Source organism: Staurois parvus, unplaced genomic scaffold (genome assembly GCF_062004578.1).
Source record: "Staurois parvus isolate SC_StPar_1 unplaced genomic scaffold, SC_StPar_1.0 ptg000082l, whole genome shotgun sequence".
NCBI classification, from domain to species: domain Eukaryota; kingdom Metazoa; phylum Chordata; class Amphibia; order Anura; family Ranidae; genus Staurois; species Staurois parvus.
The window spans coordinates 983,595-1,011,468 of record NW_028317878.1 but is presented as its reverse complement, the minus strand read 5'-3'; the positions used below and the strand labels follow the sequence as shown (position 1 = coordinate 1,011,468).

Sequence of the window (27,874 nt, the reverse complement as noted above, 5' to 3'; positions counted from 1 at the left end):
GACAGGTGGTTAGGTGGATGTTAGAAAAAAAGTTTAGCAACCTTGTCTATAGTGATAGGGTTGAATGAGGGAAGTAAGGATCGTACCTGTGGACATGGAGTGTTAAGTGGAGAAGGAATCTGTACAGCAGAATATCAGTAACAAGTGGCTACAGGTTACGATCAAGCAGAAGCATAGTCTAGGAACAAGCCAAAGGTCGGTAACAAATGGTTGCAGGTAGGGATCAAGCAGAAATGTAGTCAAGGAACAAGCCAAAGTTCAATAACAAATGGTTGCAGGTTGGGCTCAAGTGGAAGCGCAGTCAGGGAACATGCCAACGGTTGGTAATGAGTGGTAGTGCAGACACAGATTACAGCAGGAGTGAAAGGGGCAAGTTATTGGCTAGTGAGGAGCACAATAATCTGGCAAACAGGAAATGCAGAGACATGGTTTAGATAAGGAAGTTTATGGGAGGACCAAAGGGTTCAAGGTTTACCAGAAACAAGACACAAAGTTAGGTTGTCCAAGGAATCTGGCAGGGAGATGTTCAACATTTCAGGTGGCACAGCAAGAAGAAACACAGACACCACAGAGGTTCCAGTTTCAGATCTGGATTCTGATATCAAGCATGTTCAGTTCCTAGTCTGAGCCCACCAAGAAGATGTCACCTGTACTGGGCCAATCAGAACCGAGGCATTCCCCATTCTGAAGCCAACTGTATATACACCCATTGTGTAGATATGACTGGGGGGCAGGAATGCCCCATTCACAGATTATTGACCCAGTATAGGTGATAGCTTCCTGGCAGGCTCACTTTGGTGGGTTCAGACTAGAATTCCAACATGTCTGAGCTCATCTTTAACTATGCTATATGTTGCTGTAATAGAAGTATATACATTGATCAGGACCTGCAAGGCATATTCCAGATTCAGTCCTCATCACACTTCCAGCTGCTGTATAATTCTTGGGGTTAATTAATCACCAAGACTTTGAAAACCAGTTGGGAACAGCTGCCGACCTTACTATAGCACTTTGATGAGTTCCTGCATTATATCCTGAGGAGTTGTATTTGCATTTCATAATTATAAAGTATCTCGAGGATTGCACATCAAAGACACTGCATTGCAGAAAACTTTCATTTACCACACAAGGGCCATAAGGATGTCTACACACAGAGATGATGGAAGACAAAGTTGTCGTTTAAATTGTTGAATTGGCATTCTATTCCAAATCTAAATTTGTAGAGGCATCTGTAATTGTATGTTAGATGCTTGTTTTCAAAACAGATTTTTTTTTTAACATTCACAGAAAAGGTCAAATTCATATTTTCATGTCTATGGAAATTCCTGCTAGTGTAAGTCTCTAGAGATGGTAAGCAAGTTCAGAAATCTAAATGTAATATTTACTCAATATTTGCATACAGGTGTTCAGTATGAAAATCAAAAATTGCTACCCACTAAAGTGAAACAGCAAATATAAAACTCAGCCTTTAAGGCAGTTATGTATCAACAAAACTAAATTAAAAGAGAATCCCAGAAATTATATTTTGGGTCTAATTGCATTGGTCCAGCTTGGCTTGATGTAAGTATGCATATCTGACATTCAGAGAGCCACTGAGGAAGTTGTAAATTACTGTACTAGTTAGTGCTACATGCAACAAGAGCTGTGATCTGTCCTGTTCTGTGTGAACAGCTTCTCTGCGTGTAACACCTTGTATTTTTTAATCTAATTGGATGAGATGGAGAGGCGGGACAATAACTTTACAATCTCCAGTCGTCCAATCACGGCATACCTTGCAAAAATACAAGGCGTATTATAATTGGCAGAAATATACAGTTAAAGACCTCTTGTGGTCATTGTTTAGAGGGGAAGCTGCTTGCACAGAACCTGGAAGATCACAGCTCTCACTGTATATAGCATGGGATATTATGTTGATTTACAGTGTCCCCAGCTGGCCTCCAGATATCTGTAAGTCAGGGGCGGACTGACAACTCATGGGGCCCCCGGGCAATAGGGGATCATGGGGCCCCTGTGTCCTTGCCCAAACTCAAAAAAGCCTATGAAAAAGGTACCAGGGGCATCTCATGGGGCCCCCTACTGACCCCGGGCCCTTGGGCAGTGGCCGAGTTTCCATATGGTCAGTCCGCCCCTGCTGTAAGTATTTAAGTATGTCAACCATTTAATTCCTGGAGTTTAGCGTTAAACATGTTTTAAATTACTATATAAATGACAGAGATCTTTCTTTACACTATCATTCCAGAGTCCCTTAACTGCAAATCCATTTAATTGTCTTCTCAGTCTAATATGTTTTCAGACACTGGGAGCTGAAATAGGAGGGCTTTGAGGAGCTTACAGGAGAAGATGGGCACAAAGTTGAGCTCAGCAGAAATTTCAGCACATATATCTGTCATAAATAGGCGTTGCTATGCTTGTTATACAATTTTCACATCTGAAAATGTAATGTATCATACTCTAAACAATTTCTACATCATGCCTTAAAGTACCTGCCATGTACTAAACCTGTAATTTCAACATAACTCCTTAAACAAACCCTAAGGCTGAGGCCAAAACTTTACTAATACAGCTGTAGCACCAACCCCCAAAGGAGCCGCTGATGACTTTGGGTTCTCTATTCCGTGCCTCAACTCCAAGAACAATATCGGACCCCCCCCCTCCCCAATACAGCTGGTTGAATAGGAATACTGCAAACACAAATGCAAGAGACTTTCAAAAGAATAGCTTTACTAGTGATGATTAAGTCAGCAGGAAACAGACAAAGAGGGTTAGTTGTGTCTTGCAAAATATAGCATCAAACAAAGTCACAATGATAACAATAGAAATGACCATGTAATTAGGCTTAAATGCAGGACCAACAAATCCTAAAATCTATGATTCCAGGAACAAGAGGGGGAAGAGGAGACCTTTAGTTTGTCAGCTCCTTCTAAGTCCTGCCGCCACAGGCAAAGAAAACAATAAAGCAAAATTTTTGAAACCTAGGTAGGAGTTCCCCCTTGAAGTAAACAAATGCTACATCAACAATAAAAATAGGATAGTCAGTGACAGACTCTGTAGACTGAATCTTTTGAATGGAGAAATCCTGGAAGTAAATGAATCCTTGGTCTTCAGCTAGCTTATGGTGAAGCCCAAAGGTATCACTGTGCAATAGCAACTAGCAGAGTGAATGGGCTAACAAAAGGTATCCACCAACAGAAACCTTTAAGTAGGTAGATAGAGTGATAACGGTGTCTGCATGCAGTGTCTATACTGTGTAAGGGAAAATGTTGGGCTTGCACCTGCTCACCAGACCCATGGGAGATAACACAACTGAAATCCACTCTGGAGAGTCAGGATCCTGGGAGAGTAGAGTGGCTTGGGGTTGGCTCCTGACAACCAAAGTGCCCAGCATCAGTTGACTTGGTTTCCAGAGGTTACTGCGGCCCCTGGAACATTGAAAGTCACATGGTAGTACTGAGTAATGCTGGACTGCCAAGTAGGTTTGCTGTGCTGGACGGTGGAGCCACGGCCTGGTTTTGAAAGGGAAAAAAATATGCTTTCCTCCATCAGCCTCCAATTCCTTGCAGGGGATTATATCGACCTTCCCTGGATGCCCTTCAGTTTTCCTTTCCTCTGGTAAATGTAGTCCAGACAATGCTGAAGAATAAAGTGTGTCTAGGCGATGGGACTCAAGGTCCCAAGATCATCTCCTTCTCAGACCCACTTCCCACTGTCAGCAGGAAATTATGTGTTTAGCTGAACACTAGTGGGGAAGAAAAGGAATCTCAGTCTGTGCATCAGATGTCCCTGAATTGCAGAAGGACCCAGCCTGAACCTGGCTGCAAACACAATCATGTCAATATTAGCTTTCACAGTACTATAATATTAAAATGTCATGTGATTAAAATTGTCACTTATTTACAGTACTCCAAATTATTAGCACTAGAAAACATCTAGGCAAAAAAACATGATCTACAATGAGCAGGCAGGTGACACAGAAAGCTATAAAATTCCAGCAGTGACTAGGGGTGTTACTATTTTGTCTATGCAATGTGTAGGGTACACAGATTGTGGTTTGAGTGATTGTTTTCATATAGACCAGCCTTCCCAGTCTTTTTACCCTGTAGAGACCCTTTAAATAATTTCCAAGTCTTGGGGAACCCCAGCTGAAACTAAATAATTGAGATCAGAGGGAAGACTGTTCCTTGCATTGGTGGTCGGTGGGAAGAATGCCCCTTTCACAGTAATACTCAGAATGCCATCCTTACAGATAGCTAAAAAGATAAAGCAGATTGACAACAATTATCTTTTTAAGCTGTCTGTGATGGTGGCATTCTAACCACCACTGTAAAGGGGCATTTGTCCCACTGACCCCCTAAGTAGGGTTGCCACCTCATCCCCTTAAAACCAAACACATTATTTACACAGGTTCTGTGGCTGGTTAAGGGGGTAACTAAACTCACCTAGTGCCTTATCTGCATTAAATTGGCCTCAGAAACTGTGTAAATAATGTGTTTGGTTTTAAAGGGATGAGGTGGCAACCCTACTCCCAGGTAACTGATTTTGCAGAGGTTCCCTGAAACCTGAAAATATTATAGGGTTGCTCTAGGGTAAAATGATTGATATAGGTTGCTTTAGGAGCTAAATAACACAAGGCATTTTTATTTTTTCCAAGTTACTGAGAAATGTAACCACTTCTGGCAGCCACCTGAATAGACTAGCATTACATTGGAGATTTTTATAAGCTCATTTCAGCTGCTATAATGACTAGTGATTATTCATTAGGTGTAGTAAATGAAACCAATGGTAAGAAGGTAAGAAAAAACAATGGTAAGAAGGTAAGAAAAACAAGTAACGTGTAGTAGCAATCAATCTCACGTGATTGCATAGTGCTCCTTTCGTGTGCAATTGATTGAACAAGATGCTGCTACATGCTGCTTGTGTAGCTTTCTTCATAAGGAGCCATTTGTACCATTTGTTTAGCAGTATTTTGCTGCTCCCAATGATTGCTTTCTAGTGATGTTAGTAGCCGGGTTGAGCTCTAATCTAATGAAGTGATGGCAGCATATGGATTATTCTCTGAGTAGCAAGAGATTAAAATAGTCCATGTAGTTCTAGTCTCTACTGTGTTGTACTCCGATGGCTGGACATGGTTGTCATGCGTCTTCTTTCTGGAAAAAAAAACTGACACAGCAACTGCAGCAGAACATTTTTGCCTTTTATCACATTTACTGTCAAGCTTTAGCGTTCACTGGCTCAGAGCAGTCAGGACAAGGAATGATGGAAGCTGATTGATTACTTTTTGCTTTACTTAATAGGACTGCCAGGTTTCCTCTGCAACATCAAGTCAGCAAAAACAGTCATTCTGTGTATGAGGATACACCAGTAAAGGCTGAAAAGAACAATCTGCTTTTCCACCCAGAAAACCATTTCAGTCTAACCTGTTTGATAAGATGGAGAGTGATATACAATTGCATTCATAAATTATTCATATATTTTGCAGTGTAAACAATGTCAGTTGTATTGTTTTGACATAATGAAATGCATTTTAAAACCTGGTGTTGAAAGGAAATATACTGAGGAAGTATGGAGCCTGCTAATTGTTGACCTCCCCTCCTAAAAATTCAGATCTGAAAACTTCTGTCTGTCATGGTTATCCTTAAGCTTCACTGTTTTCTGACCCAAAACAAGTATGCAGCTAAGAAGCTCTGAATACACTATGGTTCCCCTGATCTGTATGATTGTTCCAGTGACGTTGTACAGTATTAAAGTCAAACGATTGGCATTGTCTGTTTCATTCATTTTTATTAAACATTTTAACAATAAAAAGGTAAGTACTTTTTAACAGAACAAAAACAATAAATAATAGAGGGATTAAAAAGTAAGAACTGTATAAACTGCTGTAAATCCTCAAATGTATGATCCCTATGTCTCAAACGAGACTTAAGAACGCAGTGGTAAACCTGATAAATTCACTTTGGGTACCAGCTGTTTGATCTTCTCTGATCCCCCCTTCTTTTACTGTCCCCAATCCATCTGCCATAGTATAGAGCAGCAGTGGTAAGTTTGCCCATATTCTGTTTGGTGTGTATTGCTAGAAAGTTTGTTTTTTTTGGGGGGGAGGTTGCATGTGATTGGCACAGGGCCAATCAGCGCTGTCTAGACAGAGGGTCAGGGGTTATGCAGCCTCACAGGACAGTCAGAGGAGAATGAAAACTCCTACAAGATTAACCAGTGCTCATGACTTCTGATAGAAGTCACAAGACTGCTGTAACTGCTGATGAGAAAAGATATTTCGCATTTTATATTTACTAAAATAGTTGCATTTCCATGTTCTGTGTACTGTGGAAGACTGGTTATAGTGAATGCAGGGTCCTGGGTTTAGTAACACTTTAAATGTAAAGCTGTAGAGGGTTGTTTGACTAACATTTGACTAGCATCAGCAGCTTTAATAATAATAATAATAATAATAATTCCTTTAGTAAGAGTTTCCTTGAAGTATTACATCATCAGTCTGCAGGAGCTGGTTGGACCTGCCTGGGTGTATAATATAATATCTGGAAGATTATCAAAATTGATTGGCCTTGTGTGAACGATAGCAATAGAAATAGCAATAGGATCTCAGGAAGCTTAAAAAAAAGACAGGAAATTTCAGATGAGAATTTACTAGCAGTACCAGATATGAGAAATTGCATAAATACAAGTAGGTAAAAAATGGCTGGCATTCAGCTATAAGACACATTACCTATCTGATAAACACCCTTTAGCGCTTGTTAAAAAAAAAAAGGGTAATTTACTTGGTAGAAAATTTCTGTCGAGTCCTTGTGAATACTGTCTAACAGCTTTGGCATTGCTTTAAATGGGGCTCATTCAGGTTTGTGCAATGCTTTGATTTGTGTTTTCCATTTTTTTGAAGCATCAATGCCTATTTTAGGGCTTTTTGAAAACAATGGCAGGGCAGGAAACTGCATGATTAAGGTTGGTACATTTAAAAACGCATTAAAAACTTGCACAGAAGGGTGCAAAGCAAAGAAGAGAGACTCTTAAATGCTCCCGGACCACCTGGACAATCCATTTGCACTCACCTTGATGCTCGTTTGCTCTGTCAGAACCCTAAACAAATACCTGCTGCTCCAGGCATTTGAGCGTGTGACCTACTCCTCTAAGGGTAAATTGATGTTTTACAAAGCCACTGGCTCTTCCTTGTCAGGCATAGGTTATAAAATTAAATACAAAATAAAATATATTTTACCGTTTTACCCCAGCTTTTAAACTCATCGCAGGTTTGTAGAGCAAGTGAATCAAGTTTATTTCCAGAGTACCCCAGAAACCTCAAATTCTTGTGCTCGCTATTAAATGAAAATTGTATTTACTGAATGCTTGCATGCTTGTACCCTCCCTCTTCCAGAAGCATCCCTGTTGCTTACTAAGTGTGATGCTTGGACCAACTGGTCAGAAGGGAGGCATGGGGGTAGACCAGAGAAGTGCCACAGAAGGTCTAATTGGAATTTGCACAGTAGACCATTGTCAATTGTGTTTGCAAAAGAGTGCAGGAAAAAAGGATGCGCAAGGCATGAAGATTCCAGATGCACTTTATATTGATGCTCTCTTTAAATAAAAATGTATAGCATCAAAACACAACATAGTCTGTACATTTTCAGGCAATTTGAATTACTTTTACGGCTTTTGTCTGCATCAAGTGGATATTACATTCCCATAGACATCTATAGGAATGCAAGTACTGCTTGGAGCAGGTTAAAGGCAGGTCAGGAGCATGTCAACTGCAGCTGAAATGCAGCTATCAGTGAATTCTGAAGGATCCCAGAAGCATCTCAAACTGATATCATACAGATATCCAAAACTCTTCCACCCAAGCCTTGAACCAACTTCCAAGGCAACCTACCTCCTACTCTTTTCATCATTTCGCATTCTTGTTAGAAACAGTTGAATGTGTGTATATGGAATTAATCAGTAATTTCTGATCCAAATCTGGTTAAACGTAGTTGTATGGCATTTCATTTTTTTGTATTTTTTTTTTTTTTTTTTAATACAGGTGGTGAACAGACCAAAGCATTATGGAAGAGAGTACGTAAGCAACCAGCATTCTTTCTTTCATATAATCTCTTGTGGGTTTAGTTTTGGCTGTATGTACATTTTACATTATTACAAGGATGCATATGTTAGAGGCAACCAAATCAAGTTTTTTAAAAGCAATACAATTTTAGTGTCTATAGCATATTAGAAATTCAGTTCATTTGATTGGGTTTTACTGAGCAACATTTTTTTGAGGTCTGAGAACAATGACAAAATAAAAGCTGAGGTTGCACAAACATACATTGATATCTGAAACCACAATGGAAAAACATTGGGTGCCTCTGCCTTAGTCCCAACACCCATCACCTGCAGCATAGTATGCCTAGCCCATGTTGGCGCTGTAATTGCTGGAGTTTTTGTGTTTCCTTAAAGTGGAACTTTAAGTCAAATAATAAAACTGGGCAAGCAGGCGGGAATTTTAATGCAGAAGAGACATGCTTTGTCTTTTCTTCATTAAAGCTACTTACCTGCCTGTCCACCCTTGTACAGTGAAATTGTACAGGCGCTGCTCACTATAAGTATAAAATTGGGTGTAGCGCTAAAATAACCACATTCATATGTAAACCATAATAGATATAACTATCAAGAAAACTGTAAAATGACAAGTGACAAGGTGCTGGCAACAATAAAGTGACTTAGTGGTACCATAAAATCGTGTCACTCTAATCAAATATATATATGCATAAGATAAAGCAAACAGGTATAGAGGTGACACCAGTGGTATAGTGCTGACAAATGAATAAAGTGACTGGTAATAAACCTTTGTCACTATACAGTGACCAATGGTGTATATGGTGCTGAAAATTGATGATCAACATATAGTCCAAAATAAGGTGCATGGGAGATTGTGAAGATCTTCAATATCTGGTGGTCTTATCCCATAAGGTGGTGATGTGGCCAAGATTGTAAAGACTGCACACTCACCAGATGTGCAATCAATGTGCGCATTTAGAGATAACACTCTCAGTAACCTGGAAGTCCCTTTAAGGTGGAAAAGGTCTGGTCTGATGTCCCTAACTGCTCAAAATATGCTGTCAGCAATGGCACAGCCGCTCTGTGCCATTAGAAGCAATCCTTAAATGCATGCATTAGTTTTCTTTTTGAGGCGTTTTTTCCTTGATATTAACCAGGTGATTCAGCCAGTGACACTCTTCCTGTCTTAGGATGTCTCAAATCTTGACACAGGCACTGTTGTTATTGAGAATATGGATTTAAAATTTAAGTTAGTCCTGGGAAGGTGCTTCACATATTAACCGTCTTCCTGATGCAGGACTGGACTGTCACTTGAGCTTGGAACACCTGGGAACCCCCTCCCCCTAATCCTCTCCGCAAGTGACAGTCCAGTGCTGCATCAGAAACACTGGGACGCTGCATCGCTGGAACTGAGTATAGTTCCGCTTTAAAATTATAGACCCATTTAGGAGCATTTTAATGGTAATGCATCCAGTGGCCAGAATAGGTCAATTAATGCTCAAGCACTTAAATGCATGTGCAATAAACGCTGTAGATGCGTTTTTTAATCACTTTACCTCTGGAAAAGATTTACTCCCCTTCATGACCAGGCCATTTTTTGTGATACGGCGCTGTGTTACTTTAACTGACAATTGTGAGGTCATGTAACGCTATACATAAATTAAATGTATGTAATTTCCCCCCCCCCCCCCACAAATAGAGCTTTCTTTTAATTGTATTTGATCACCTCTGGGTTTTTATTTTTTGGGCTATAAATAAAAAAACACCAACATTTAAAAAAAAAAAATAGTTTTTTAGTTTCTGCTATAAAACATATCCAATAAAAAAATTTAAAAAATCTAATTTCTTCATAAATTTAGGCCAAATGTATTCTGCTACATATTTTTGGTAAAAAATCCCAATAAGTGTATATTGATAGGTTTGCACAAAAGTTATAGCGTTTACAAATGGCAGTGTTATACTGGAACTTTTTTTTTTAATACCAGTAATAGCGGCGATCAGCGACTTATAGTGAGACTATGATATTGCGGAGGACAATCTGACACTAACTGACACTTTGTGGGAGCCAGTGACACTAATACAGTGATCAGTGCTAAAAATATACGCTGTCACTGTATTAATGACACTGGCTGGGAAGGGGTTAAACATCTAGGGCGATCTAAGGGTTAATTGTGTGCCTAGCCAGTGGTTGTGTGTTTATTATGTGCTGTTACTAGGCAACCTGCTAGATTTTGTTCCCTGAATAAAATCTAGCAGATCACCATTGACATAACACAGTTCTACCTTGTTTACATAGGCAGAGCTGTGTTATGTCGTCTCCTTGGTGATCAACAGGTGCCGGCACTCAACCATTGGCCGGCACCTGTTGATCTGCTTCTGCGGTATCCAATCACAGCAAAAGCGGCGATTTGGTGGCAGGTGCACACCCCCCAGTGGCAGAAGTGCAGAATCACGTTTAAATATGTGATTTTGCACAGACTGTCCGCCCTGTAGCAGTAAATTTGCTATATGGCGGATGGACAGTATTTAAGTAGCTTTTCTCCTGCCAGGAGTTCTGGCGTTCAGAGAAGAGAAGCAACATTCTGTGTGCATGAGGCCTTAAAATGCCAAGTACAAAAACACTGAGGAAACAGTGGTAATGTGCTGTCACTTTATACAGAAAAAAAAAATTGCTGGTGATAGGAAACCTTAAATGACAAACCAGTAAAGTGCTCATTCAAACAAATGCAAACAGTCCCAATTGTAACTAATGAATAAAACATGAAATGCTGGTAATATACACTAACTGGCCACTTTATTAGATAAGCTTGTTCAATTACTTGGTAAAATAAATTGCTAATTGGCCAATCACATGGCAGCAACTCAATGAATTTAGGCATCTAGACGTGGTGAAGACGACTCGCTGAAGTTCAAACCGAGCATCGAATGAGGAAGAAAGGGGATTTAAGTAACTTTGAACGTGGCATGGTTGTTGGTGCCAGATGGGCTGTTCTGAGTATTTAAAAAACTGCTGATCTATTGGGATTTTCAAGCACAACCATCTCTAGGGTTTACGGAGAATGGTCCGAAAAAGAGAATCTCCAGTGAGTGGCAGTTGTGTGGACAAAAATACCTTGTTGAGGTCAGAGGAGAATGGGCAGACTGGTTTGAGATGAGCAATAACTCGAATACCCACTCGTTACAACCGAACTAAGCAGAATACCATCCCTGAATGCACAACATGTCGAACCTTGAAGCAGATGGACTACAGCAGCAGAAGACCACACTTGGTGCCACGCCTGTCAGCTAAGAACAGGAAACAGAGGCTACAATTTGCACCAGCTCACCAAAATTGGACAATAGAGGATTGGATAAAACGTTGGCTGGTCTGATGAGTCTCAATTTCCCTAGCAATGGTTGTGCATGAATTTATTTTTTTTCAGCCTTGCTTGTGTTACCAAGCAGTTGAAGAGGTGTACATAATAAAGTGGCTGGTGAGTGTATATACCAATCAACCTTTCAAACAAATTCATTTAATAAAAAATGGATTAAAAACACACGCAAGTGTCGCTTTTTTTTTTTTTTTTTTGCAGCAACTAAACTCTCCTCTTCTAATACCTCTACAGAAGCCTAGGTGTGCTTGGCCACATAGATTAACATATAGGAGCTTTTACAGGCTGAAAAAAAAAATGAAAGGGCCCGTCACTATGTTTATAATAAATAAATGGGCATCATGTACATTGTGCTCTTTTGACAATTGTCCTCCTTAATGGAAAAAAAGCAGCTGAAAAACGCAGTAAAAGCAAAATTTTTCACAAGCATTTATGCGCATTTGCTCACGTTTATGCACATTTGATGTTATTGCATTCTTCTGGCCAGAATACACGTTTTTTATGCTTGAAGTGGAAGTAAACTCTATTTTTGCACCTTTCACCTACATAAGACCTACCCCGAAAATAAGAACTAGTGCTATTTTTGGGAATTACTAAAGTATAACACCTACCCCGAAAATAAGGGCTTTTTTTTCAGCCGGAACATGGCGGAACAACATTCCACCACCTCCGGCACTGGCCCTGTGCACACCAATATCTACTGTCTCTTATAAACACAGAAGCGCGGCTGAAGTGACAGCACCATCCGCTCCCACAGAACCTTCCTACCTCTGTACTCACCATCCGCTCCCACAGAACCTTCCTACCTCTGTACTCACCATCCGCTCCCACAGAACCTCCCTACCTCTGTACTCACCATGGGACAGGGTAGGAGCAGATATCTGATGGAGCAGTGTGCAGTGTGTTTAGGGGCAGGGCGGGGTATCTCCTCCTACAGCCTAATGCATGGGGTGATCACCAGTCAGTGGGAAAGAGGCAGAGCGGTGAGTGAGTGCCCTTGGTGCACTGTGTGGGAAGATAGGACCCGAAACGGGAGTTACTATAGAGAGGGGCCGGCTGCTGACAGCTGTGTTTTGCAAAGCTAGCTAACAATATGAGGGCAGTGGAGGAGGAGGGGGGGATGTGCAAAGGTGAACTGCAGTCAGGTGTTGCAGAGGTAAATTGACAGGTGAGTTGCAGACAGGGTGCATAGGTGAGCTGCAGCTGGGGGGGTGCAGAGGTGAGCTGAGTTGCAACCCACCTCTGCACCCCCTGGCCACAGCTCAGCTCTGCACCCCCTGTCCGCAACTCACCCCTGCACCCCCCAGCCACAGCTCACCTCTGCATCCCCCGTCTGCAACTCACCCCTGCACCCCCAGCCACAGCTCACCTCTGCAACTCACCCCTGCACCCTATCTGTGGCTCATATCTGCACCCTTTCTGAAACTCACCTGTCAAGTCACCCCTGCAACACCTGACTGCAGCTCACAACTGTCATCAGCCAGCCCTCTCCATAGTAACCCTCATCCACAACTGCCTGCAGCTCACCTCTGCACCCCCTGTCCACACCTGGACATTTAAAAAATAAGACCTACCCCGAAAATAAGACCTAGTATGTTTTTTTGAGCCAAAAAAAATATAAGACAGTGTCTTATTTTCGGGCAAACACAGTAGTATGCAACACATACTAACTCATTATCAGGGGCGGACTGACCATTTAGAAACTCAGGCACTGCCCAAGGGCCTGGGTTCAGTAGGGGGCCCCATGAGATGCCCCTGGTACCTTTTTCATAGGCTTTTTTGAGTTTGGGCAAGGACACAGGGGTCCCATGATCCCCTATTGCCCGAGGGGCCCCATGAGTTGTCAGTCCGCCCCAGCTCATTATGCTTTTAACTTGCAGGGAGAAGATTTTTTAGAGGTTTTTTTTTCGCGGTTTAAATGTTCCTCTCCTTAACATGACTTTGTTGGGGTTTTTTCTTCTGCCTCAAAATGCTCCTGTCTCTAAAAGCCTGTAAATGCCTATACTGTATGTACATAAACACAGACTAACATGGGGGGGTTAGAGGCAGAGAAAAAAAAAACATCAAGCTCCTGTAAAAAAGGTGTTTATAAACTGCAGGAGGCCTCATGCACACAAGGCTTAAAGGCTGTCGCGTTTACAATGAGCCCTAAGGGTGCCGCTGCCGAATACAACTAAGGGCTCATTCACAAGTGCAGCAGGCACTGCTGTTCCTCTGAAAGCAATCCTGGTATGTTTGACAGGTGATTTAAACCTATGATTGCCGTACAATGCACATGATTGCGACACGGTAGTACAGCAATTAGAGGTGTAAATCAGGTGTGAGGAGACACTGCGTTCTGTGATCTTCAGGGTGACTTCTCCCATGTTGTTCAGGTAGATCTCCACCTCTTTAAGGGTGCTTAGCCCTGGCCTTAAAGAGGTTGTAAACCACAAAAAAAAAGGAAATTAAAGAAAAATTTCCCCTGTAAAATCCCATGCCTCACATGCTAGCACATTGTGAAAGGCTTAACTTAAAGTGAAGCCCTCCAGCTGCGCACTGTCACCACTGACTGGGCTTCCATCTTCACCAGGCCTTCCTTCCAGGTTCACGGGCTTCCGCTGATTGACTGGCCAAGCCGCGGGAGTCGCGGGCGTGGCACGGCTCTCTCAATGGACCGCATGCCGTCCATTGAGGGTGCAGTGTGCATGCACCGGTGATGTCACTGGATGGTACGATAGTAAATACCTCCTAAATGGTGCATGTTTAGGAGATATTTACTCGTACCTACATGTAAGCCTAAAATAAGGCTTTCCTGTAGGTAAAATAAACAATGAGGCTTTACTAGCACTTTAAATTATACAAATTTGCAAGGTAAGGCTCAGTTCACACTATCTTTGCCAGCAGGCGTCAGGCATTTGGGAAGCGTTTTTAACGCTTCTCAAACGTCTATGAAAATTCTGCACATGGCAGCACGCAGTGCGGTGCACACTGAAGCGTTAGCGTCGCGGCAAAACTGACGCGTCGAGTCAGGAGGAGTTGAAGCCTCCCATTCAAGTCTATGGTGCCGCTCCGCAAACGCCTGGCAGGCGTTTGTGGTGCTGATGCGGTACGGTTGCAACGCGGTTGCAAGGCAGTTGCAGAGCGTTAATACCATTTAACTTCATTATATGCGTTTGTGGTGCGGCTTTAACGCTTGACAATCGTCTATCAACCGCCTTACAAAATGCGCGTAGGGCGTTTGGGGAGCTTTAAAAACGCTTCCCAAACACCTAACGCCACTCAAACACTATAGGGGCGTTTGGCAAGAGTTAGAAATAAAGTCAAGTGTGAACGAGCCCTAAAGTTTTGTAGCTTACATGTTTCTCGATTTGTTCTCATGTGAGCACACACTAAATCAATTTTTTAATTATTTTATGTTTTATTCATGCATTTATTTTTTTTAATGTATTAAAAGTCTGTTGAAGTTGATAAAACCGGACAGTGGTTTATACCAGATCTTTCTAAAACTAAGATGACTTTTACATATAACTCTGTTGGAGCTCTGCTATATGTGCTGTCCGAAGCTCCCTGGCAACTGGCTATTTTTGATAATAGATATGATTATCTCCATAGGCTTATGATTTCCATAGAAACTGTACTTTTCTGAAAGGATGTTTATCATTATAATAAGATGCTTTTACAAGATAGCTATCTTTTTTCTGTTATTCTCATAAATGTCAGTTAGGGAGGTAATAAACCCATGAAAAGTACTCTCTCTAAAGCAGAACTCCAGACAGATAAAAAAAAAAGACATATATGAGTGCAGTGCTGTATGGATTAGTACATAATGAAAGAGGAACTACAGCCATTGATAGAAAAATTAAGTCTGCAGAAACAATTACTGTGGTTGCTGACTTTTAGCCCTGGTTCACACTGGAACTGACTGAAATTGTGTGACTTTGCTTGAAGTCGCATGATTTCAAAGCCGCATGTCAGTCTGATTTCAGTTGTGACATGGATGACACCACTGCGACTTCATGCACAGATGTCTATGCAAGTCACTCGTGAAATCACAGGCAAAAATAGTGATGGAACTTTTTTTTTTTCAAATCGGTGTGGCACGACAAAGTTGGAGTTGCACGGATTTGACTGGTTCCATTCCCGACAATAGAGTACGACCTATCATGTAATTTGAAACTGTCAAATCACATGAGAAGTCACACCGGTGTGAACCAGGGCTTAGGGCTCGTTCACACCAGGGTGCAGAGACAGGTTTTTCTGCACGCGTTCTGCAAGGGCACAACAAAATTAACTGTTCTCTATGTGCCCTGTTAACACCACAACACTGGTATCACGTGCAGATTTTTTCTGCGCAGGAATCTGAAACGTGTAAAAAACTGATGTCTCCGTAAGTGAAATATTCGCGTCAGTTTCTATCAGTTTTTCAGCTGGCTCCCTACTGCACATGTGCAAGACGCACTGCACTTTCGGATTGGTCCCGCAGCCTCCTGAGACATGTGATGTGTCCCAGGGGGTTGTGGCCTGAGAACAGGGGTCAGAAAAAAGGTACCCACTCTCAGAATAAAAATAAAAAGAGGGAATAATGGTAGGGGAGAGGAAGGAAGGAGGAGGATGAGCAGAAATTTCACTTTTTATTAAAGTTCCTCTTTAATTTTTTTTTTCTGCAATGAGTTTATGGCAGGCCATAGATTATGCAATGTTATGCAATTTCACCACGGGTGGAAGGGAAGAAAATTGCTCAATTCTCAATTTCTCAATTCTCTCATCAATGCAGTCAGTATTGATGGGGAATCCCTTTTACAGCTCTGTTGTGTTTTACTGGTGGGGAGCCTTCTCTGCCCGGAGAACACAATGATTAGTGTTGCTGGCTATAGTTGGCAGCACTAATAGTTCTAGAAAAAAACTGACAGGCTGGTTGTATACAAGTAGATTGTTAGAATGACTTACAACCAGGGTGCCCGTACATGGATCGAAATTTGGCCGGTCCCTACTTAACCATTTCCACCCATGTATGGCCAGCTTAGGAACTTGAATTTGACTTGGAATCAGTCTCTTGCAACCCCCTGTGCAAGAGAGCTCAGACTGGGAGAAGGAGAAGCTCCCATAAAACGATTTAATCTGTATATTTAGCTGTTTGCCTGGAGTTGAACTTTAAATTGACATTTTGCTATTTTTTTTATGAACAGGTTTCAGAGGTATCCATCAAGCCCCTTTTTGTACAAGTTTGGTTGAAATGAAAAACAGGAGCAGCTGTAAATTTTTGTTTGTAGGACAATGTGGGTGCTTACTGACAATGACCAGTCATTTTCTAAAAGAGAGAGGAGTTTTGGGTGATAACATTGAAAAGTAATGCCGAAGCAACATGCGATCAGCATATAAGAAATTGTTTTCTAAAAGTATCTAAACTGTTGAAGCTTAAGCCCTTATGCACACTGGACGTTTTGATAATGCTGGTCTCTTTAGCTGTGTAAAGTTACATTAAAACTTAAGTTAAACCGTTTTTCAGCTTTTTTTTTGTGTTTTTGCATTAGCGTTTAGCAGCGTTTTTCAGATTTTTTTTTACCATAAAATATTTTTTTTGGTAAATAAAAGTCCAAAAACGCCAGTTTGCGGTGTTTTACTGCATTTGCCTGTGTTTTTCAGCGTTAGAGCTTTTTTACAGCTAAAAAACTCCTCTAGAAACCCACTAGTTCTGGGGGGGTTTTTTCCAGCCAAAATACATTGATTACAGTCTGTGTGCATGGACTCATAGGATAACATGCTGGGGGGTTTACTGGCTGTAGAAAAAAAAACGTCAAAAGCCAAAAACAGCCACTGTAAAAACGTCAAGTGTGCATGAGGGCTTATACTGCCAGCATGGTAAATAGAAACATGCAGAGTGGACTCCACAAGGGGGCACTATATACATATGTACAGATGAACCATTGTGCTGTGGAACAATACAAAGGCATCTGTACATATTATTCTAGTTTTTGTTGTGTGTAGCTGACAGATAAGCAATGCCTCTGCAACACATTTTACTGTTTCTAAGCCAAGTTTATTCTTTAAAGCCAGATATAAAAAAAAACAAAAAACCCCTTGTATCAAGTTATGTATTAATTAAAAGTAAATAAGCCTCATACACCCAGACTTTAAGGGGCCACGACATGCAGAGCCTGTGTAATCACTTTCCTGGGACCCGCAGCTTTTCCTAGCAACTACACATCCTCAATCTATAGAAAAATATGATCTTTAAAACATTGTTTCCAGATTTAGCTTGTACTATAATCAGTTAAATAATGTTTCTGGTATCTCTCAATTACAAGAAAAAAATAGCTCACCTTTTTTGGATTATATTTATTTTATTAAATATTATACATATTTATTACATAATCAAGATTGAAAGAAAAGTGATCACATCTCTAACCACTTCCTCTTGAGAGCGATTTTTCCATTTTCACACACGTTAAAACTGTGGTTTTGACTTACTTCTTTACTTAAAATCCCCCGAACATTGTATATTTTCTGAATGCAGCAACCATATGGAATTAAAAAAAATGTTAGTTACAAATTTTATGTTGCACAAGATTTTCAGCTTTTTATCAAATCTAGATTTCCAGGAAAACAAACACTAAAACGGATTTTATAACACACAAATACAATGTAATCCCCATTTTTTGTACAAAATAAAAGACATTGTTGAATAAATAGACACCAGATATATTAAGCCTTAAAACTGTGTGCTCTCATAAAATTGTGAAAAATGTCAGTAGGTGGAACTGTAAATGTTCTTACAGCTCATCAGTTTGGTTTTAACCATAAAGGGTGGACCTAGGATTATTGCTCCTTCTCCAATTTTCGCTCTGTGATATATATAGATATATATATATATATATATATATAAAACTTGCTTTCTGAAATCACTTTTACATATATGTGCACACCCTATGCAAACATTTGCATTTCTGGGTGAGTGCAGGGCAGTGTATTTGTTTTTCTATTTCAATGGTTTTTATTAAATTTTTTAAACAGTATAAACAGAGGCAATAAAACACGCCCACGCAGGGGCTATCAATTGCACAGATAAACAAAATGCAAAATAAAAAAAAAGGGAAAAACAATGCTCTAATGCCAACAGGGCAAAAGGTACGCCCACGCAGGGGCTATCAATGGCACATAAGTTACAAAACATTAATGTAACTGATTATAACAACTAAATGCAGCTGTCCAGTCACACCAAAAACAGAGAGAGAGAGAGAGAAAAAGGAAAAGAAAAAAAAAAAAGAAAAAAAGGGGGGGGGGCAAAGAGCAGGGATTCAAGAGCGCCAATACTGAACGCAATTACATCCCCAGACTAGCCGGGGGGAGTGAGGGAAGGGCATATTGCAACCACGGCTCCCATATTTTCAAAAATTTACGTTGGGAGTCGTTGCGGATACTCAACATCTGTTCGTTGAGCATCATAGTAGTCATACGATCCCGCACCCCCTGAAGAGGGACAAACGGACTCTTCCAGGCCTGAGCAATTGTTCTAGTGGCGGATAAAAACAGATAGGAAGCCAACTTCTGCTGGTGAGCCAAGAGGCACAGTATGGGGCAGTGTATTTGTTTTTAATTTTTTTCTAGTTTATTTCATTAGATTTTTTTTTGTACATTTAAAATATCAATAAAGGCAAAACGTTTTTAAGTTTTGGACAGAGTATAGATGGATTAGAACATCTATTAGGTTTTTATTGCTGTCTGTGCCTCCGTGGGGGAGATTCACCCTCTCTATATGTCGTTTTATCCCTGAAAGAGAAGTTAAAGAAAATCCCAAATTTTGGGTTTTCCCCAGAAAAGCAATAAAGTGGAAATCTTCCAATAGGGATACTGGGATATTAGTTCTGGTGAACTAGGGAGGGGCCCAAGGAAATCCCTTGATTTGCAGGGATTTCCTCTCACTTCCTGTTTTGGCTATGGAACAGGAAGTGAAGGTAAACCTCCCCAATGGGATACAGATGGCGATTAAAAAAAAACTGACAATGATTATAACCCTTCCTTACTCTATCCAGAATGGAAAAAGAACTTTTGCCTTTTGTTCTACTTTAACTTGCTTTTGCTATCACAAAGGGGCTAACAAGCACCCTATATGATAGCATTGGGCAGGTGACAGGTCCTCTATTTAGAGACATCAGGGGTCTATTAGAACCCTAATGTCTCCCCTGCCCTTCAAAGCAGCTAATAAAGTACAGTTCAAGCTGGATTAGCTGCTTTGCCAGCTGTAAAATGAGAGCTGTAAAGCTGTGATAGCTGTGACAGCTCTGAAACCAATAACACTCAGAACTGAGCGCTCCTGACTTCATATACAGTAGAGAAGACCAGGGATGTTCCCCAGTCTCCTCCCACCCGCCATCCTGAAGGCATTTGTTGTGGTTCTGGGAAGAGCAGGAGAGTCCGGGGTTCATGTCTGAGCACATACTATCCTAAATGTTGGTGCACCATTCAGCCATAGCATCTTTCATCCTCCTATAGTGGGAGAGGCTGCCCACCAAGATGCCAGGATCTCACACACTGAGACTAAAAGGTGCATGTGGTCTTACCTGCAAAAAGCTTGTTTACACAGGTCTGATACCAGCCCTGAACAGTGTAGGACCTGTAGTAGATTGATGAGGTTATCTCTATGTTCACTTCTGCTTTCATCATATTCCATATCCACGTATGCCTGCAGCACACTTGATTGCCTCCCAGTCCTGTCTCCTTTTTTCCCAATGCTGCTGGATAGATTCCTGATTCTAAAGCCGGCCATAGACGGTTCGAATCCAGGATTTGTACCCCAGTCAATTGTACGATTGTTGTACAACCATCATGTTGGATTTTTCACAGGATTATTGCTAGCGGCTATTATAGCATTAACCACCCTTCCAGTGGGCACAGCTTCCCCCCAACTTCCATCGGGAGAACACAATCTGTGCCTGTGGGAGGGATCCCCCCCATCAACACTGACTGTGTTAATGGGGGAATCCAGCGATTTTCTTTCCTGCATCCCATGGTTGCAGGAAAGAAAATTGCATCATGTATGGCCTACCTAAGTCATATTGAGGAACTTAGACTAGCTGAATCATTTTTTATTATTATACAGTATTTATATAGTGCCTACAGTTTGAGAAGCACTTTACAATATAAAGGGAGACAGAACAGTTACTATACAGTTAGGAGGGCCCTGCTCATATGAGCTTACAATCTAAAAGGATGGATAGGATTTAAAAAAAAATATTTCAATGAACTATTCATGAATACAGAGCTGTATTAATTTGTAGCGTTTATATTTTAAAGATAAGCTTTAAGGCTATTAGTCATTATTTGCTAAAATAACCAGCAATTACAAAGGCACTAAGTTTCTTTCCCTTCGCTGTGCTATACCTCATCAGTTTCATAGTAATGGGTGTATGCTAAAGCACATACAATAAGGTTCATTTAAAGCAAAAGGACCAGGAGGTAAAGCAGGACTCCATATTCCTGTGTTGCTACATGTCAGAAGCAATTGTTTCTTAACTGTTTCTTGATAAATGAGTTTTCCTTTATGGGACTTTTATTAGACATTTATTCTGCTACCTCCGTAGAGGTGAAAACAGGAAGAAAGCCACAGAGGAAACATGTTGCTCGCATTCATTTCACTATTTACTTGGGAAAATATAAAGGGCTGAATGATGTTTGTTCCATAAGTGCAAAACATCTCCCGGTTTTATTCTGAGTGCCGGTTTATTAAGACATTCTGCTTCCTGGCTCATTCATGTACAAGAATTGCACTGGTCTCTGCTACAATAGGAAGGACGTACAGCTCCTGTGAGACACCGCTAACCACTTTACGTTTCAGTGTTAGAATACGAAGGCATAGTTGCCAGCATTTTAAAATATTATCCTGGGACAATTTACTGTTGTGCTGGTTACGTCGTCATGTCACGCACAGTTGTATCTCCAAGCACCAGGTAGTAATAAATACCCACTTATACATTTTTCTATTGTGCAAGTACCTATTTTTGCACTTTATTGATGGACTTTCCCCCTTAAAAATATCAAGCTGTAGTCCATTTTCCATCCTTTTACTTATTTTAGTGCTCTTGTTATATATGTGTTTAGCTTTTCCTGTTTTATCACATTTAAACAATTTGTCTTGTATGTCCTATGCAGCTATGGATAATGTTAAAGATAAAATTGTTAATGCATGTCTGTATTCCACAGATTTCACGGCATGATTTCCCGAGAAGATGCAGATGCATTGCTGTGCTGTGGAGAAGGAGCATACCTCATTAGAGAAAGTCAGAGGCAGCCTGGCTGTTATACACTGGCCTTAAGGTAGTCACTGTGATGTGCGTGGCTAATAGTCTGACACCAGCAAGTGTGTGTTTTTGTCTAAACCACAAAGTGATTTAGTTTCTGCAACATTTGAAGAGCTTGACATGATCCCCCTTATTCAATAAGGCCTCCTTCACATAGTTGGCCAAGGGTGGTAAAAACTTGCAGTTGAGCCATGGCCTGACCACCCACATTACAGCCAACGGGGAGTATTCACATACCTCAGCCCCAATGCTTTGCACTGCAACCATAACAAATTTAATGCAGCATGTTAAGTTGACAGGTGGCACCGCCTAATTCATCATTGGGGCCGCACCACAACCGAGAGTCAAACACTTGGTTAGAAAATGCTTCTCCTTAGCCCCATTGAAAATTGCATTCAGCAATTTGGGGGGGGGGGGGAGTCTATTGTTGATGGTGGGATTCATTGTCCTTTGAGGTGTATTGTTGCTGGCAGCAGGGGATTTATTGTTATCATTAATAAATTCCATTCAAATTACTTAACACAAAATATTACTGGTTCTTTATTCTCTAAAAGGGCAGTACTGGGAGGTGTGTAGGGGGAGGAACCAACAGGTGGTGGGTAGGGGGCAGAGACAAGGGGAGACTCAGAAGGCGGTAGTAACTGCACCTATTCTCCAAGGGAAAAAAACAATAGATAGATACACTATATTGTCAAAAGTATTGGGAGACCCCTCCAAATCATTGGATTCAGGTGTTCCAATCACCTCCATGGCCACAGGTGTATAAAACCAAGCACCTAGGCATGCAGACTGCTGTTACAAACATTTGTGAAAGAATAGGTCGCTCTCAGGAGCTCAGTGAATTCAAGCGTGGTACCATGATAGGTTGCCACCTGTGCAATAGGTCCATCCGTGAAATTTCCTTGCTACTAAATATTCCACGGTCAACTGTTAGTGGTATTATAACAAAGTGGAAGCAACTGGGAACAACAGCAATTCAGCCACGAAGTGGTAGGCCACGTAAAATGACAGAGCAGGGTCAGCGTATGCTTAAGCGCACAGTGTGCAGAAGTCGCTAACTGTCTCCAAAGTCAGTAGCTAAAGACATCCAAACTTTGTGCGGTCTTCAGATTAGCACAGCAGTGCGTAGAAAGCTTCATGGAATTAGTTTCCATGGCCTAGTCCAAAAATTACATCATCAAGTGCAATGCAAAGCGTGGGATGCAGTGGTGTAAACTGGACTTTAGAGCAGTGGAGACGTGTTCTCTGAATCACTCTTCTCTGTCTGGCAATCTGATGGACGTTTCTGGGTTTGGAGGTTGCCAGGAGAATGGTACTTGCCTGACTGCATTGTGCCAAGTGTAAAGTTTGGTGGAGGGGGGATTATGTTGTGAGGTTGTTTTTCAGGGGTTGGGCTTAGGAACTCTTAAGACGTCAGCATACCAAGAGATTTTGGACAATTTCATGCTCCCAACTTTGTGGGAACAGTTTGGGGATGGCCAATTCCTGTTCGAACATGACTGCGCACCAGTGGACAAAGCAAGGTTCATAAACACATGGATGAGCGAGTTTGGGATGGAGGAATTTGACTGGCCTTCACAGAGTCCTGAATTCAACCTGATAGAACACCTTTTGGATGAACTAGAGCAGGGACTGCGAACCAGGCATTCTCCTCTGACATCAGTGCCTGACCTCACAAATGCGCTTCTGGAACAATGGTCAAACATTCCCATAGACACACTCCTAAACCTTGTGGACAGCCTTTCCAGGAGAGTTGAAGCTGTTATAGCTGCAAAGGGTGGGCCAACTCAATACTGAACCCTACGGACTAAGACTGGGATGCTATTAAAGTTCATATGCGTGTAAAAGCAGGCATCCCAATACTTTTGGCAATATAGTGTAGATACAGTAGTTGATACTGTAGATAGAAGAATAGATGGTACATTAAGGTACTGTAAACAGATAGGAAGGTGGATATATAGGGAAATTAAAGATACTGTAGTTCACAGGTGTCCAAACTGCGGTCCAAGATGGCTATGAATGTGACCCAAAACAAAATCATAAACTTACTTAAAAATTATGTTTTTTGGGAATTTTGGATTTGGATATCACTTAAATAGTACAGTTAGAATATGAAATACCAATAACTGTGAACACACCCAACTCAAACTATAAAAATCCTAACCCAAAAGAAAAGAAAAAAAAAACTTTCACCCTTGAAAGTGATACAATATGTGAGCTCTTTTCTCAACAGAACTCTCACCCAATCCTAAAATCTACACCTCATAAAATCAATAATTAAATACATAAAGTAATAAGTAATGAAATTGAACATAAATACAGTCCCAAAAACGTCTCTGAAATCTCCAAAATGTTCAAATCAATTTCTTTTCCATCGTGTTAAGCTGTGTAAGATATTCAACGTGTTGTATTCCAATGTTGATGAACCTCAAAAAAATATAAACTAGAAATAGTGTGTTACCTTTTACAAATAAACACTTGTGCAAGAAAAATGTGTCATGCACACTGCATATCATGTGTCAACAAAAGTGCTGAAAAAAAAAAATTATAATATATACACAAAATAATTATAGATAAAAACTTAATATCACACGTGAGCAAAAGTGAACACTCCAAAACACAATAACAGTGTTCTCTGCTTAATGTGGTAGTGAACTCATACACTGCAAAAAATATCCAATAGTGAATATCAAAAATGTGCAACTTAAGTGAAATCACTCCAACTTGGTGCAGCAATGAATAATTACCCTTGGAAGGTAATATCACACTTAATCAACATTGGAATACAACACGTTGAATATGTTATACAGCTTAACGCGATGTGATTTGGAGGTGGAAAAGAAATTGATTTGAACATTTTGGAGATTTCAGAGACGTTTTTGGGACTGTATTTATGTTCAATTTCATTACTTATTCCTGTATGTATTTAATTATTGATTTTATGAGGTGTAGATTTTAGGATTGTGTGAGTGCTTTTGAGAAAAGAGCTCACATACAGTTAGAATATGGATGGACTGTAAAATTCTGAAATGCTGCAAACCAAACTTCGCAATAGACCAAAATGTAAAGTCATGACAAATGTAAGGTGTAAGCAGGTCAGCCCAAACCCAACCAGACCTGCAAATTTGGCCGCATTGTAACAAAGCTGCAACTATTTTTAATACATACCTAGGGGCAGAATACAGTTTTTAATATAACATTTCTTTTGTTTTTCCAGGTTTGGTCACCAAACACTGAACTACAGACTTTTCTATGATGGCAAGCACTTTGTGGGAGAGAAGAGGTTTGAGTCAATACATGACTTAGTAACTGATGGCCTTATTACCTTGTACATAGAAACTAAAGCTGCAGAGTACATTGCAAAAATGACAACAAATCCCATTTATGAACATATTGGATACACCTCCCTGCTCAAAGAAAAAGTTACCAGAAGACTGAGTAGACCAAAGAGTGAATCCAAGAGATCCCATGTGTCAAATGAAGGACATGCCCCTGTAGAAAAGGTGGGTAGACATTTTTCATATGCTCAGTAATCACACACACATAGTTCTAGCTATCCACCTTGTGCACAGACAAAGTATGTGTGCACATTTAATGGAGATTTCTTCACACAATAAGAATAACATTTCATACATTTGAAAAAATGCCCCAAAACCTGAAAAATTAAGTATTAAAACTCAAGCCTGAACATTATTCCACCTCCCCTATTCAATAGGTGCTGGCTAGCTTGTTCGCTTTCTAGGTGAGTGTAAGGTTTTGCCTCCTCAGCACAGCAAAACTGATTGGAAGCATGAAAAGAAAGATTTACTTTCATTAATGTAGTAAGCATAATGTGTACATTGTGGGCAGAATGATGAATTCAGTTGTGAAATGCACTTGTACAGTCACTAGAGATCACAAATTGCTAGAATCAGATTGCTCCTGTGTAAAGTTAATGCAGTGTAGACATTACATCTTCAACCTGTGACTAAAGAAAGGTATCAGGTATACATGTGCATTCTGCTTTCCACCATTGGCTTTGTTGAATTCTATGTGATGGACAGACGGGCAAGATTTATAGTTAGATTTAAATTGTGTTTTAAAGAATAAAGATGTTTTTATTTTAAGATATTCTCAGAAAAGAGTTCTATATACTGGCACATTGTTGGAGACATAATTTACAGTACAAGTTAGTGGCAAGCAGTGAGTCTGTAGACAACTACACCCTCATGTATTAACATATTAGATAGTTGGTTATGTGCAGAAAGTATAATACCTAGGTCTTTGTAGTACAGCAGTAATAAAGTGTTTATCAAAGACTATTTGTTGAAGTAGACCTTAGTTACAGGACAGACCTCACATTTTGGATATTCATCAGTGTAAAGGCCTCCTGCTTCAAGTGCGCAGTGGTAGAAGAAAGAGTAGAGGGGTTCTAAAATGAGAAAGATATCAGGAGTAAGGAGAGGAGGAATGAGTGAATGATAGTGCCTAAGAAGGAGAGAAAGGCGGGTGGGGGTATAGGGTATCAAGGTTAGGGAGACATACCTCCCAGTATTCAACTTTGATAAGAGAACTCACGAGAATAGCTTTAAATCTTGTATGTACCCAAGAATATGATCCTTGTGGTCAAGGTATCAGTACAGGTGGAGTGTGTTATGGAGCTGAGCTATCAATTCCAAACCCTGTAAGATTCACATAAAGGTGCCTAATAGAGTCCAATCCATTATGCTCCCCAATCCGTAGATCCGATCCAGCCTGCGGGGATCATCGGCATGCAACCTATACAGGGTGACACTGAACCCGTTCCATGAAAAGGTAATTTGTAAAGAAAGCCGACGATCCCCGCAGGATGGATCGGATCCATCGTGCAGGGATTGTTGGCTTGCTTTACAACTTACCTTTTCGTGGAGCAGGTCCAGTGTCACTCCGTGCGGTAGGTGTCACCCGGTGCGGCCCGCACCCCCCGCAACTGCCTCGGGACGCCACTGGATAAAGGTATGCAGGGGCTGCTTACTTATGCACTTATTTACTGCACTTGCTTACATATGTGCACTATAGCATACAAATCATAATAATTCAGGCCCCATTCTCAGCTAGCTAATCAGGATTTTGGGCAAAATTGCTACGACTCTACCCGCAATTCCAAATCAAAAGATGATTCTGCTCCTTTTTGGGCGACAAGTTTCGCACAATGCGGTTTGCAGCGATTGTCACATGATAAATTGCACAACAATTGCGGCAGACCCGCACTGCATTTTGATGGCCATTAAAAATGAATAGTACACAAACATGCAGGCTGTGTGACTTGGAATCGTGGACTGCAATCCCAAATCATTAGCTTTGATTGCACTGCATTGCAATCACACTGTTTGCAATCCGCTGCAGGTGTCAACACAAAGTTAACACCCCAAACACATTGCAATCGCAGTGCTGTTTTCCCACACTGGATCACATGGTGCAAAACGATCTTGTGGTGCGGCTCCAAAAAAGATGCCTTCAATTCTTTGGTGCAACGCAGCGCGATTTGAGCCTTTTCAAAATGAATGGACTCAAATTGGACCATGCAGAATAGCATGTGATTTGCACAGGAATGTAGTGCGTTTCCTGACTGATTTACATGAGTTGCCGTGTGAACCTAGGCGTAATCTCACTTAGGTCTCATGTACACTGCAGCTGATAAACTCACATTTAGGAGCTGTTCAATGTTTTTTTCAGCAGCCCCTGAACTCACCCTAATGTTTTCCTATGTGTCCATTTACACATCTTTGTTTACAGTTGTTTACAGGCATTTGAGTTTACAGTTGTTTTCTTGAACGCAGAAAACTTGTGTTCAGCAGTCGATTTTATCAGCGTTTCAAATGCAAAACACTTGTAAATGCGGCTAAACGCGGCAAATCACGTTTATAAGCCTTTGCATTTGAAATTTTTTTTTAACTCTTCCAGTTCCTGATGCTCTCCAGAGCCTTTTTTCATCATGAAAAATGCATGCAAAGGGGTTTCAAGGTCTCAAATGGACAAAACACTGAACACAGGATGTTCCTACCAAGCTTGTCACACATTGTAATGACCAATTCACACCTCAGACCTCTCCCACCCTTGGAAACAAAAGATATGTTAATAACCATTCACACCTTAAATTCCTCATAAAGACCCCCTGCCAGGTGGCCTTAATGACTCACTCCAGCAGACACCTTTCCCACCCTTGGA

At 40.8% G+C, this 27,874-nt stretch overlaps 1 protein-coding gene across 1 annotated transcript in view; it reads left to right on the top strand.

The window, feature by feature from the left end:
- The window catches only part of CHN2 (chimerin 2), a 435,484-nt gene that overhangs the window by 180,096 nt on the left and 227,514 nt on the right, over window positions 1–27,874 (top strand). Inside the window, exons 4-6 of the mRNA XM_089669879.1 lie at window positions 8,027–8,058; window positions 21,591–21,704; window positions 24,906–25,191. Of these exons, the coding sequence (XP_089526005.1) occupies window positions 8,027–8,058; window positions 21,591–21,704; window positions 24,906–25,191 (432 nt within the window). The remainder of the gene's footprint in view (window positions 1–8,026; window positions 8,059–21,590; window positions 21,705–24,905; window positions 25,192–27,874) is intronic.